The sequence below is a fragment of the Xiphophorus hellerii genome, chromosome 5 (assembly GCF_003331165.1).
Source record: "Xiphophorus hellerii strain 12219 chromosome 5, Xiphophorus_hellerii-4.1, whole genome shotgun sequence".
NCBI lineage: Eukaryota > Metazoa > Chordata > Actinopteri > Cyprinodontiformes > Poeciliidae > Xiphophorus > Xiphophorus hellerii.
The window spans coordinates 14,050,649-14,064,489 of record NC_045676.1 but is presented as its reverse complement, the minus strand read 5'-3'; the positions used below and the strand labels follow the sequence as shown (position 1 = coordinate 14,064,489).

Sequence of the window (13,841 nt, the reverse complement as noted above, 5' to 3'; positions counted from 1 at the left end):
CGTTTTTTTTATTTTTTATTTGTTGGTTAACACACACTAATACAATATTTTTGGATCATGTGAACATGCATTTCTAACTCACTATAGCATTAATAAAATGTTTCTATTGGACCCTGAAACACTGACATATTTAGTGCTGGACCTTGAAATGTCAAAACGAGCTAAATGGCTTTCAATCATTTTTAATATTGATCTGCGCCTTCCCGCTTAAAACGAACAACTATCAGAAGGGAAAAGAAAGTAGGCCCACTTTAAGACTTAAGATACAAAACATTATTGAACATTTGTTATTTCACCAGCAATCAGTCATTGGTAATTGTGCATCTGTGATTTAACTATGGATCAACAGGGAAGGATTTCATGTTTAAGGATGAAATCAAAGCTGAAATACAAATTACATGTGCAGCCCTACCTGCAACATTAATCACATTTATATTTAGCCATTATTGTTTGACAGAGTGAGAGGAGAAATAAATAGTTTGTACAGCTAATTACTGTAGGGAAAGCATGGAGGAAGAAAGTTTGGATGGTGCAGTTATTAACCTGACATGTTGTACTCTTTGAACAGCCCAGTTGTCTGTGTGTGTGCGCCTGTTAATGCTGCTGGAGATCAGACCAAAGTTAAATCATTTTATGCTATTTCACTGTTATGTGTCTATTAACCTTTATCTCCAATGTTATTACTGACAACAAAGATAATTAAATTGATTTCAGTTTCTTTTCAGATTTTATGCATCCCTTATAAATATTAAATGCAGACATATCAAAGCAATAAACATGGTTTCTTTGCTGTTAATTAGTTTTAAAGTAGCACATATAAAACAGAAGGATAAAAGCACAGAGATTTTAACACTGCGCTCTGAGGTTATTTATTCAAAGGGGAGAAGAAATAAAACACAATTTCTGCCTCCAATCTTTAGTTTTGTAATCGTCCTACTTCTTCTCTTCGATTTATGTGTTTCGGTCCAGTTAGACTCACCATGCAAGCAGCCTGCACGGCTTCAGACACACTTCCAGCATTGGGCTCACACCAGAAGACATGGCAGTCGAAGCGATGGCCGCCAGCGTCCATGATGAAGGCAAATGAGTGCACGTCACGGCCGACGCCCATGAAAGACAGGAAACGAACGCGGCACTCCACCAGCACCTCCTTTTCATCCTAGTCAGAAATATGGGTGTGAGATTAATCAAAACAATTACCTTCATGTAAAAGTTGATTTGAATAAGACATAACACAACAACTGGATTGAGTCATGCACTTAAACAGCAATATATATTTATTCAGAGGTACTATGATCGTCTTCCACTTTATTTGGAGATTCACAAAGAAATTAGCTGCTGATTAGAATATGATAATTTAATAAACTGAATTGATTTAATAAATTCAACATTTCTAAGGAGTGAGCACACCATCTGCTCAAATACAATCCTCAGTGTGGAAGTTGGCACCGAGGGATGAAAAGTAAAGCCTGTCTATTTTCAAAATCAATGAGGTGTTTACAATAAAGTCAGAGTTTCAATATAATATGTGGAGGATGATAGTTTTATTTAAGTAGTATGCATTATAACTGATTTGTAATAACTTATTATTAGACTTTTACTCTACATTAAACTCATAACTAAGGTGGATTTTAGTAACCAAGAAGTTTGGAGATTATGAAAAGCAACAAGAGAAGTGACAAAAACCTGAGTTACAAACGTGTTTTATATTTTCTTTTCAATATTCAGTAACACTTCAAAATTATGTGATGTGAATGTTTTGCAGCTCCAAGTCAGATGATGGATGTAAGGAACTATTTAAAAGGAAACATTATCTTTTAGAGACCTGACTCCGATTCAATGGGACTGCAAGAAAGCAAGCAAGAGCAAAACTTCAGGTGATAACTTTGTTGAACAAAGCACAGCAAAGTTTTTCTGTTTGAACTTCCATAGTATTTAACCTCTGTCATCAAATAGGCTTCATTTGAAATGCAGCCAGCTTTTGGGAAATCTCAAAGTTCAAGGGTGTTCCCTAAAGGCCACTAGCACTACTGCAAGGGCAGAAAAACTTGCTCTCAATTACTTGCGGTTAAAAGAACAAAGTTCTTGCTTGCAAAAACATTCATAAACCCAGGGAGCTTTCTTTCTCTTGATTAGAACACAAGAGAAAGGTTCTGCCTCACAAACAAGCTGCAAGAACTTAAAAACCAGGGACAGAATGACAGTACTTTGTTCTTGTAGCTTTGGGAAAGAGAGCTAATTTTGCTGACTTGCAAAGTATTTATTGGCCTCAACCTGCAGCAGAAAGACGTCATATTATCATAAGCTGTTGGAAAGGTACATTAATCCTAAAGTAGTGAGCGCTAACAGCTAGTTAGACCTCATTAACTCAGCAATGGCTACATCGGGCAACCTAATCTGTTTTCAGTCTGAGCAACGACAAAAATAAAATCAACTCAGCAGTACTTGTCTAAGAAGACATTTTCTATAAAAAGCAGCAGAGAAAGAAAACAGGAGAGTTTAGCAGGAACAGTCAAGCAGCAGATGTCTGACCTTGTCTTTGCTGATGGTCACAGTGGCATCTGCCACATTAAGGGCCACAGGAGTCCAGTCTTCTCTGTTGGAAGAGCCAATCAGACTTTCAATGGCTCCGTTCAGTATATCCATGCCTGGAAAAGAGAATATTATAGCAAATCAAACAAGATTCACAAATGAAATCACATTTGCACCAAATGTAACACTGCAGAGAAATTTCTAACTACATTTGCAGGCACATGTCAGCGTGTTACACCGACCTATTGGTCTGGCCACAGGCATCATGCCCAGGTAGAGGACCTGAAACTTCTGAACCAGCTCCGTCTTTGGTGTGGGAAACTCTGCTGGGAAAAATTCATCATGACATTAACAACAGCTTGGAGCAACAGGAAGTGTTTTACAATGTAGTGCATTAAATTACACCATTTCCCACCTCAACATTAGGATCTCACGTTTCTGCTATGATATATTTCAGTGTCAAAACCAGGCTAGAGATGAAACGACATCATGACCCAATTCAAACTTAGTACTGCTCTCAAGTAGGGTTTGTTAAGTTTTATTTAATTAGATGAAATAAAAACCTTCAGTATGAAGTTCTTGTAAATGAAGTATTACAAACAAATATTTACTGGACAACAAGTGGTAATTCACATGTCTGTCAATAGCAAACTGTCAGGAACAGCCAATCAGAGCCAAGAGGAGGGTCTTAGCGATGCCAATCACACTCATGTACACGCACACAAGTGGCGCTCACACCATTCCTGTCGTTCCAACTCATAATTGCAGGTTTGCTGCAGCTATGCTTATAGTTCCTAAGTTCTCAGAAAGGAATTTGTAAGTTTTCAAATTTTGCAGTTTTCTCAGAACTCCCAATGCAGCTTTAATGGGAATTTTCAGTGCACCAATACTTGTAAAACCAGTTTCTTTTTTTTTAAAGAAACAATTGTTTACATATTTATCTGCTGAACAAATGTACTAAAATTAAAGGGTTGGGTTTTTATAACCTTTCCTGAGACAAATTATGCTACCTTAATAAAAGATTCAGGGTTGGGGGGTTTTAGACATTTTTAAACACGGTTGCCAACAAATGTGTTTGATGAAATGACATGAAAGAATGAAATACTTCTCCTTCATCTTTCTTGGAAGTGTGACTGTGTAAAGAGGAGATGACGCAACACTGAGTCATTATGCTTGTGCACTGGATCCTAAGCCCTTAAAACCTGCAAGGTATTTAATACGTTTTCAGAATTTGTAGTTTTGGTAAAGAAACCGGATGGGAGTGAGGAAGGATGCTGCTGGGTGGTAAATATATTAGAGTTTAAATGCGTTTACTTTTCTTTTTTCGTAATTGTTATTTTTTTAGGGTATACAAATGCATTCACCAAATAATGGGCAGCCAATAAATTCGATTTAATTAAATAGTCATCAACACTTCTACGTGCAGTAGAGCTTAACTCAGCATAACCAAAACAAAGCTTTGTACACACAGATATGAACATTGTTATTTAGAGCCACATCAGTGGAGTTTAATGACTCCAACATGACTTGTATTTCTAGCTGCTCTCATGCTCCTGGTAAAAACACGCCGCTTTAGCAAAGAATGTTGCTGTGAAACATTCACTATCCTCCCACACTGCCCCAAAGGTGATAACATTTACTATTTTGTGTCTCTTGCAGAATTCATCGTCTCTCCATACACACACACACAGGGTGAATATATTGATGAAGCGCACCTTGTAAAGGGAGGTCCAGCCCTGCCTGCATCCTGTCCTGGAGTGAACCTCCTGCCATGGCTTTGGCATTCTTTCGCTCCGTCATTATCTACAGAAAAGAAAGGATTTTCACACCGAGGCGGAAACACACACACAGGAAGAAAAGAAAAGATGTAATAATGTGTGTGAAAGTGGATGAGAACAAGAGCTGGAGGGAGATGAAAACAATTACAGGAAAGAGCGCTGGAGCAGCTTCACAGCTGATACTGTCTTGCTGTTTACCCAATGAACACAGGAAAACACAGAGAAAATTAAACCAGTCACAGTTTAAAACTAAAAAGATAAAAAATTTCCTCCAGCGCCACAATTTAAAGGCATAAAGCAACAGAACCAAACAGCTCAAAGAGAGAGAATCATTCACACTTTTTAGTCTTCTATAACATATAAATCGCCAAACCTGCAGCACAGAGTTTTTAATCAGGAGTTTGTCAGATCAGAGGAGCAGCTCAACTGACCCTGCAGTGACCAGTTCGGATATTTTCCAATGTTATACATTAGATATATTTTACTTCCCTTCCACATCTTGAGAAAAAAAAAAAACGACCACACTGATTGCTTCACCACTTCTTCTCTTCTTCAGTTAAACTCCCCAAAATTCTGCAGTGCATCACTATCACATGACCAAACACACACCACATGACCCGCCTCCTCATCTTCCCCTCCAGAAACAATCAGCAACAAGCAGGAACCAAATATGACATCCTCAATGTGGAGTAATTAGTAGTGATGGCATTTTATAATAAGACTTAATGCATAAGTGGCATTTTTTTTCATATCATCCTCATTGGTATCACCCTATTGCTTGTATTAACGCACCTGAAGCCACTGGTGAGGTTGGAAAATCTGCAATTAATCATCCACAGGGGGAACCCAACCCTTTTAGTAATATAGTCCATGTTTGGTTTCAATGCACTGAGTTGGGGGTTTACAATAAATTGAAACAACCAAGTCCCAGATGAACCTATAAAATGTTTCTGTTTCTACTGTGAACAGAACTCAGCTCCAAATAAGATCATAAACATGACTAATATGACATTTAAAGAGCCCCTCCAGACTATGAATTAAAGCTTCAACTCTACCAATATTTTATTGGAACAAACAAACACCTATTAATCCCACATTTGTAGCAGAAACAGTAAAAACAAATGACGGTTCAATTATCAGTATTCTGGCGCTGTTTTAAAATGAATCTATATTCACAAGAAGAACCGTACAGAGTACAGGACACCTCCTGATAATTGTGTTTGGGTAGAAGAAACAACAAGGACACCAAATAACCTGAGCAAAGATAAAACCAAGTACACATATTGTAAAATTTTAATGATGAAGTAAAACTAAAATCTTGCCAACATCATTTGGCAGGCAGTCACATCACAGAATGAGGGTGATGTTAAAGCATTAATTCGGTATTTCAGAGGTTTCCTATGTGTGTTAATAGTATGGTGCGCCGGGCGTTCGGCTTTAGGAGGCTCATTATTCAACTTGACTTTGATTTTGCAGCATCCTGCTGCTTGAGCAACTCACCCTGGAGCAGATCTCGTGCAGACTTGTGGCGATGGCTTTGGCCGGCGTGTCACAGCGGAACACATGACATTTCAGGATCCTGGTGTTTTTGTCCCGCGCCACGTACGCAAAGTCCCTGAAAAACAAAACAAGTCACCGTTTAACAGCGATATGTTTGGGAGCACAGACGAGAGCTGAGAAAGAAGTGATGCTTATCGATGCGATGCAGACACATTCATACACATACAATACAACTTTTTAGGAATGTTTTCCTACTGAAAGATAAACTCCTTCAGTGGCCAAACAGGTTTTATCAAAATTTATCTGTATCTTGGTCCATCAACTCTGACCAGATTAGATGGACCTGCTTTGTTCTTTAATGTTCTCTAACAAACCACTGAGGACATCAGATCTCAAACAGCTGGACAACAACTAATAAGGTGACGTCTGAAAATAATAAGTTGCACTTTTCTTTAAGGTTATCAGAGTAGATTCGAATACAGATGCAAGTCACACTAATCAAATGTGAGCAAGTTCATGAGGCATAAATGTTTTTATCATTAAAAAACTTGAGGATGATTGTGGACCAGTCTAAAGCGTGGCAATTCAAAATTCAAAACACACAGAGCCGATGGTCTCTTTAAGCCAATATCCTCACACACATTCAAACATTCCTGTGTGTCTGCACATCCAATAAAAAAAGATTGCAGACCCACACAAGGACGCAGGAGGTCAACCTGTGTATTTGTCGAGGGTGATACAGGATATCAAAAGCTACAGTGGAAATCAGAAAAAATGAGATACAGAGGAAATTAAACAATAAAAACTAACAGATATGACAGAGGGGGGATTGTTTATGGGAGGAAGGAATGTGTTTACCTCTCTCTGTGTCCAAGGAAGCATGAGAGGAAAGGAGGACAGTTAGAAGAAAAATGAAAAAACACACATTAAAAACAACTGACTCCAGCAGTGGGAGACACAAGCTGCAAAAAGCCAGGCTAACACAGACATCTTATTACATTTCAGCCAGTCACTTCTCATCTTGTTTGCAGCTGAAAAAGAAATAAAAAAATAAAAAGAGTTTACTCAGAAGATATGCAAAAAGATATGCAAAAAGACAATGAAGTTAGAAAGAGGATTGGAGTGGTTGAAAAATGAAAAAAATGATAAAATCCTGGCTTTCTCATGGCTGCTCATGTTTAGAGTTTCAAAAGCATCTTAAAAATGGTTTCAATTAAAATCAAATGTAATGTTTTCCTTTCACTTCAAAGTTACAGGCTGCATTATTCTGGTTTAGCACATAAACTCTACAAAAAAAAACACTAAAATCAGGTTACTTGTGACATTAAAAAGTTAAAGGAGTGTGCATACGTTTATAAGCAAGTAAAAAAAATTTGCAATTCAAAGCAGATATTCTAAGACTGCATTTTTGATATGAAGTGTTTAAAATAATGGTAAAGACAAGTGTAAAAGAACCAAACTACAGTCTGAATAAAAGAAATAAGTTACAGAAAGGAAAAGTGGAGAAATAGGGTGAGAGGCTGGGAGTGGCATCTCATTTCAAATGAAACGTGATCATTAGGTCAACGCCCGTTTGCTCAGGGAATCTACAATCCTGCGGCGATAAGTAAGTTTCACACCAAATAAAGAGATAGATGGTCACAGAAGTGCTGCTTGCACGGTGATAAAACGGCTACAGGCCTTCACAGCAGTGAAAGAATCAGAGGGAGGAATGAACAGAACCATCTCTGCAGCAGATGAACTTCTGTTACAGAGACACTGACAAGTCAGTTGTCGGGCTTAATCAGCCCTGACTGGTGACCAACCAGTGAATACTTTAAAATGTTATGTTTTTCTTGACTATGGGCTATAGCCCACCACACACTGTGCCGTTTCAAATACTGTGCAGGACTTGAACATGTCACACCCTCTGTGCTACACATTACAAAATCTTACCATTAACTCCTGTCTCACCACATGATTGAGCTGTAGGAGAATTTTGTCAGAAAGGTTCAAGAGACATAGTCCAACAATAAATAGACGAAAAGTTTCATGTGCTGATAAGAAGAGGCAGACACTGCAAAGTGAAAAGAGGAGGAGGAAAAGGAGACGGCAGTGGAAGCATTCACGGTTGGACAAAAGAGGACTAAAGCCGATGTGTTCAGTCACACTAAATGATTTATATATATTTTTTTCAGAAACTTTATGTCCCTGCCAGATATTGTGAATATAAAGTACTCTTTGGTGATGGAAGCTTTAAATCGGTGCTCTGTCTGTTACACTACAGCCACAGACCACTGAATTAATTTTGTGAAGAAAGATTTTGCTTCGGAGAGCCAATAACATCACACTGTAAACCAGGCTCAAGTCCTAAAAACAACAATACTCCATGTGGACAGTTGCAAACAAGAAGGCTTAATGAAGTCCAGATAAAAGTGTTCAGTAGTTTATTCTTTTGAGCTTTAAACCTCATTCTGTAATGGAGCATGCTGTTTTTGGAAATGTTAGAAGAAATGAGGAAATCTCAGTTATGGTAAGGACCTATAGTCTTGAAAGACAGAGAGACTGCAGTATTAGAGATGCTAGCTGAGCTAAGTGCTAGTATGAGTTGCAAAGGCCATTTAAATCTTAAACTCCAATCATTTTGTCATTATTTTAAAATCAGTAAAACAATGTTTTATAGCAACTCTCGTCACATACGCAAAAGTAATTATTGAACACTGACTTTAACCTAGAAAAATTACATTGCAATGCTGTTTCTTATAGTGTTGTATATAAAAACAATTGACATCAGAAATTAGCCAAAACTTAAAAGTCTTAAGTCAATGTACAAACTACATGGGCAAAGATTAATTTTATGAACCTTAGTACTGATTGCAATAAATAATTGATAAACTTTGATTGCACATTTTTTACTATTAAGCAGAAAAATGAGGTGCATTTTTTTCTCCTTAAAAGGAGAAAAAAAATTACTTTCAACCAAGAAAAGAAAAAAAGCATTTTAAAATCTACATATTTACATTATACATTTGCCATCATTTGGGCGTCTCAGTAGGTCTATTCAGTCCCTTGCAACAAGCACACACATCCACTTCACTTAAGTTTCTTCAAAATCGCAATAAGCCCGCATCAGATCAGAGGATACAAACACAAATCAGAAAAATCTGATTAGAAAACCCTCAAATTTGAGGTTTTTCTACTTTTTTGCAAACACAACAGATCAGAAAATGATGGAATCAAATATACTCACAGAGGTCTGTTTTCTTCCCTCAGCGTGTATTCCTGAAAACTAGAGTGTGATCCTGCAGGCTCCTGCACTCCCTCTAACCTGTCTGATCCACACCCTGGTAGAACTAACTAAACCTCCCCCTCTCTGACAGCTTTTCTCTCTCTCCCGTCGGTTCCCTCACCATGCCGCCCCCTCCTCCTTTTGCTGCAGCTGAGCTGTTCTCACTGCTTTGACACTCCTGAGTATAGATGTGCAAAAGACACACATTAATTTTATTAGACGGAGTGATTTTAGGTCAGTTCAATTGTTCTCGAGGATTTCAGATCGAATAACTAGGTGCAGTCATGTGTGAAGTGACTGTAAAGGAATTCCCACCCACTCTGGTCTACATCATCCCTTAAGCTGGGTTTTTTTTTGGTTTTGCTTGAAGCAGTGAACAGCTCCCCCTAATGGTCACAAAGCTGCAGCATCGCTGCAAAAGGTGATGGCAAATGGACGGAAGGTCTAGTGCTTTTTAATATCCTTTCCAAATGAACGATTCTTAAAATGTTCCTTTCATTAATTAATCTAGCTTTATCATCAATCATGAACTCCATCTTGTTGCTATGAATTTTCCTTCCTGTCCTCATGTCCTTTTACTAAGGTGGGAGAGTCGAGTGAATTATCAAAGAATTAAATGTGACATTTAAAAGAAGAAAAAGCAAACACAGAAAATAAATGCCAACAGACAAATGAAAGGTAACTTGCACCACTGCATCTTAAGCCCAATTGGAGTAAGAAGGACAAGAAAGTAGATCTGTAACTGACCTGCCATTGTCCCGGCCAACACCCCAGACACGGATACTGGCAATGGGCTGGGAATGAAGCACGCTGCGGTCCATTGGGTCGACCAGGTTCAACATGTTATTCTCCAGCACCAGGTACATATCCTTCCCCTATGCAAAAAATACACACAGATGAATAAATCACTAATCACTGATCACAAGTATCAGAACAGACAGTCCTAACTTTCTGCCGCTGTATCAGGAACATTTATGTACCTGCCTAATAAACACAGTGACATGGCAGAACCGTTGTAGACTAACAGAGTAGAACGGTTGTAGATATTCACAACTGGTCAAACTGCAGTCGTCAAAACAATGTCAAAGCAGTCCTTAAAAGTACTGCTTGGATGTAATACTTGCAATACATTCAAAATCCTGCTTTTCAATACTGTATTTTGTCATTTGGATGAACCTCCGCTGTGTCTTGTTCCCTCACCTGATAATAGATCTTAGAGAAGAAGATGCTAATGAATGTTTGGTGCTTTGTGATCAGAAGGGAGTCCCAGACTTCCCTCTCCCCAGCCACTTGTTCCAGCTCCTCTGGGGGAATCCCAAGGCGTTCCCAAGCCAGCCGAGAAACATAGTCCCTCCAGCGTGTCCTGGGTCTTCCCCAGGGCGTCCTCCCGGTGGGACGTGCCCGGAACACCTCACCAGGGAGGCGTCCAGGAGGCATAATGACGAGATGCCCGAGCCACCTTAATTCGGCAATCTAATCAATTCCTAATTGTGCAACCATAAACAGCTGTTTGTATGACCCAACCAGCCAAGCCCTGTACCCACAAGTAGGTGTATGCAACACTCCATTAATACAGGATGATTTACTGAACTGTTGTTCAGTAAATCCTGTCTTGTGATCATTTAAATAGTCATATGAACTTTTAAAAGAAGAAGTTTGACTAAATTTCCACCTCTACATCTGAGCGCTTAACTGTCTTTGCCAGTAAGCGAATATGTTACCATATGATGTTAATGAGTGTGTGTGTCTGTGGAGGGGGGGTGTAGGTGTGTGTAGGGGTGTGTGTGTGAGTACATGTTCAGCTATCCTATTGAGGACCCTTTCTGGCTATGGTCCAGATAAGACCCACTGGTCCAGTCCAGTCCTAATCTGATGTACCCTGTCGTGTAGGATTAGGGGTTACGTTTAGCTGCATGATATTAATTAGGTTTTGGTTAATCTTAGGTTTAGGAATAGACTAATATTGGTTAGGTTTGGGGAAATGTCTGGATTAGGCATTAATGCAGTAACTAAAATGACTGCAAGTCAATACAAAGTTCCAATATGGGTAGAAATATGAACTTGTGTGTGTGTGTGTGTGTGTGTGTGGGGGGGGGTGTGTGTGGGGGGGGGGGGTGTGTGTACTCCTAGGTCTCTAAATAAATTATTCACTCGTAAAAGAAGGGATGGAAATAAAGGGCTATCAAAAGGGAGAAGAAGCTCTCTACCGCCATGTTCTGTCAGTTCACATTAAATAAATCCACAGCACAGCGAGCAGCAAAAAACCCTCTTACTCTCTTCTTTCTCCTCACATCCGCGAGCCCATTGCTGTCATCGTGTTTCCATTTTACTTTATGCTAATCTTTTTTTATTATTTTTTTTCACAGAGACTTCTTACCTCCAAACTATTTTACTTTAATCATTTAGAAAATATTTTATACCCAAAACAAAGTCGCATATGGTATGCAGCATCCCTCACCTCGCCCCAGATGCCGACGGTGTCCCGTATGTCGTTCTTGCAGTAGGACAGTTGTCGGATGCAGTTGTTGACGGCTACGCTGCTCTTCCCGGGGGCCAGGTCCTCCTCGGCCATCTCCACCCAACCCAAAGAGCGCACTGCAAAACACTGGAAACAAAAAACAGAACATGAGTGAGTTACACAATCAGCTTTCAGAGATGCATGATGATGAAACACATACAACATGTTTGTTTTATCAACAGTCGTGGTTTTAAAACTTTCTATACCGTTGTTTACTCAAAAAGTAAACTGAGGAAGCGCGGTGCAAATCATGGTGGTGACTCACAAAGAGAGGGTGAGAGTCAAGCTACAGAGATTAAAGGTACTTTTAGAATAATCAAAGTAGATGTGGAGTTCATTACCTTGACTTTGATAGAAGCAGCTACAAAATACTGCAGTGCGCTTTAATTTCTGATTGCTACCACATTACACTAATTTAGCTTAATACCACCAAGCTAAACAACCGTTTCAATCTACAATAAATCTATCCATTACTCCAGCCAAATATTGAGTTCACATTAGCCTCACTGAATTGGACTGCAGATGAGTCATCATACTAATAATCCAGTTGCAAAATAAATCAACTGGACGATGGAACTGTTTATCAATTAACCTTAAAGCCTAAAGTCTTTATCATCTGGATGCTGGATTTGAATGTGTTTAAGACCACAGCAGGAAAACCACAGATGTTCAACAAGAAATCCTCCACTAGGGGGCAATATTGTCCAGCTAGACAACTGCAGAAGAGAGAATCGCATCAAATACCTTCTGTATTCAAACAGGCTGCAAACATTATTTAAAACATTTTCTTATCATAGCTTTATTCTCTTAAAAACGACATTGAGTGCAACATTTTTTTTTACCCATTTTTAACTACTCTTTTTTTGCATCTTCAGGTATTTTTTATGTCCAAGTAGAAATAAAAAAACTACTTCAGAGCTATCTGGAATCCTGAAATATTAAAAGAAAAAAAAAACAGAGAATCCTTTCATGGCAAGATGTCATAATACATTGAGAATAACCTCTATATGGTGGAGTGGTTACGACGAAAACAAAACAAGAATGAAAAGCTACCAAACAATTAAAATTTTTCATAACATGGATGTAAATTGATAATAAACACACATGAACTCCTGACCTTAGCTTCTGGGTCACTGTTTACACTGCTGGACTCATTTTCCTCTGTGGTTGGATGATTCCTGAGAAGAAAAAAATGCCAGTTAAAATAAAAACCTACATAAGATGAAGGACAGAGGAGCGCACATCAACAAAAGTTCTGTCTAATATTTAAATTTATGAGGTTTATTTTTAACACTTGAGGCCAAGGAAGTCTTTGGACCACCTGAATGATGGTTGGCAAAATACTTACAGTAATATAGCAATATAGTGTATATATATAGCAATAAAAAAGTGGATAGCAATGACATGATTCTAGATGCCTTTAAACAGTCGTTTAAAGGAAATTTGCTACAGTGTACAATCATTTCACCTGAGCTTGAGAGAAGCATAGCGAAGCGTAGCACCCTCAAACTCTTTCAGACTGGGGTCAGGGTTCACCGTGGCCGCCTGCAGGTCCTGATGCACAGAAGTAAAAACATCAAATTGATTAAAACAGTCCGAACAAACATCACTAACCTAATTTACATCTTAAAGACTCCCACAGAACTAACATTTAAAATATACTGTTTTGCTAAGCTTTAAATCATGAATGACAAAGTCATGACACCTGTTGACTGAGTAGTTGATGAAATGCTTCGTCTTTATATAAAGCCGAGGTTTAAAAAATAAAAAATGTTATTGAAAAATGGTATTGTTAATGGATGGCCAAATCTCTAGGCAGTGGCATAAATGCCGTGTTCTGCAGCTTCAAAGCTTTCTGGAAAACTCTGAAAATGTTCACTACTGTTTGACAGTAGTCAGGTTTTTTTTGTGGATTAAAATTGCTAAACCGATGACAGACCTGATCATTTCATCACGATCTGATACTTAAAACCCTAGACTTTAGAGAGGGTGTACTTTCTTTCCTCTTTAAGAGTTCCCTTTTTAAGAGTTTATTAAATGGATGATTTAAATCCCTGTGGGTGTTGGACCAAAGAGATACAAACATTTTAAAAAACCAAAATGCAAACATCTTGAAGTCGCTCGGGATGTAACAGCATGCATCCATGGGCTTTGGTAAATTAGAGAAGTGGTTGCACAGTCTAGCATGACATGCTACATTGAGAAACAAATGTTAACAATCATTGGATACACACATGTACACATT

General features: G+C 38.5%; 1 protein-coding gene across 7 annotated transcripts in view; it reads right to left on the bottom strand.

The window, feature by feature from the left end:
- apbb2b (amyloid beta (A4) precursor protein-binding, family B, member 2b) overlaps positions 1-13,841 on the bottom strand; it is a 55,666-nt gene that overhangs the window by 4,436 nt on the left and 37,389 nt on the right. For 3 of the 7 annotated variants that reach the window (XM_032562347.1, XM_032562349.1, XM_032562350.1), the window contains 10 exons: positions 13,065-13,150; positions 12,714-12,774; positions 11,537-11,683; positions 9,826-9,953; positions 6,669-6,674; positions 5,811-5,925; positions 4,248-4,335; positions 2,775-2,855; positions 2,533-2,648; positions 980-1,159 (listed from right to left, as the gene is read on the bottom strand). In XM_032562347.1, coding sequence (XP_032418238.1) covers positions 980-1,159; positions 2,533-2,648; positions 2,775-2,855; positions 4,248-4,335; positions 5,811-5,925; positions 6,669-6,674; positions 9,826-9,953; positions 11,537-11,683; positions 12,714-12,774; positions 13,065-13,150 — 1,008 coding nt within the window. Of the gene's footprint in view, positions 1-979; positions 1,160-2,532; positions 2,649-2,774; positions 2,856-4,247; positions 4,336-5,810; positions 5,926-6,668; positions 6,675-9,039; positions 9,146-9,825; positions 9,954-11,536; positions 11,684-12,713; positions 12,775-13,064; positions 13,151-13,841 lie in introns of those variants that run through there. The other 4 variants (XM_032562348.1, XM_032562353.1, XM_032562351.1 and 1 more) reach the window with 3 other exon arrangements.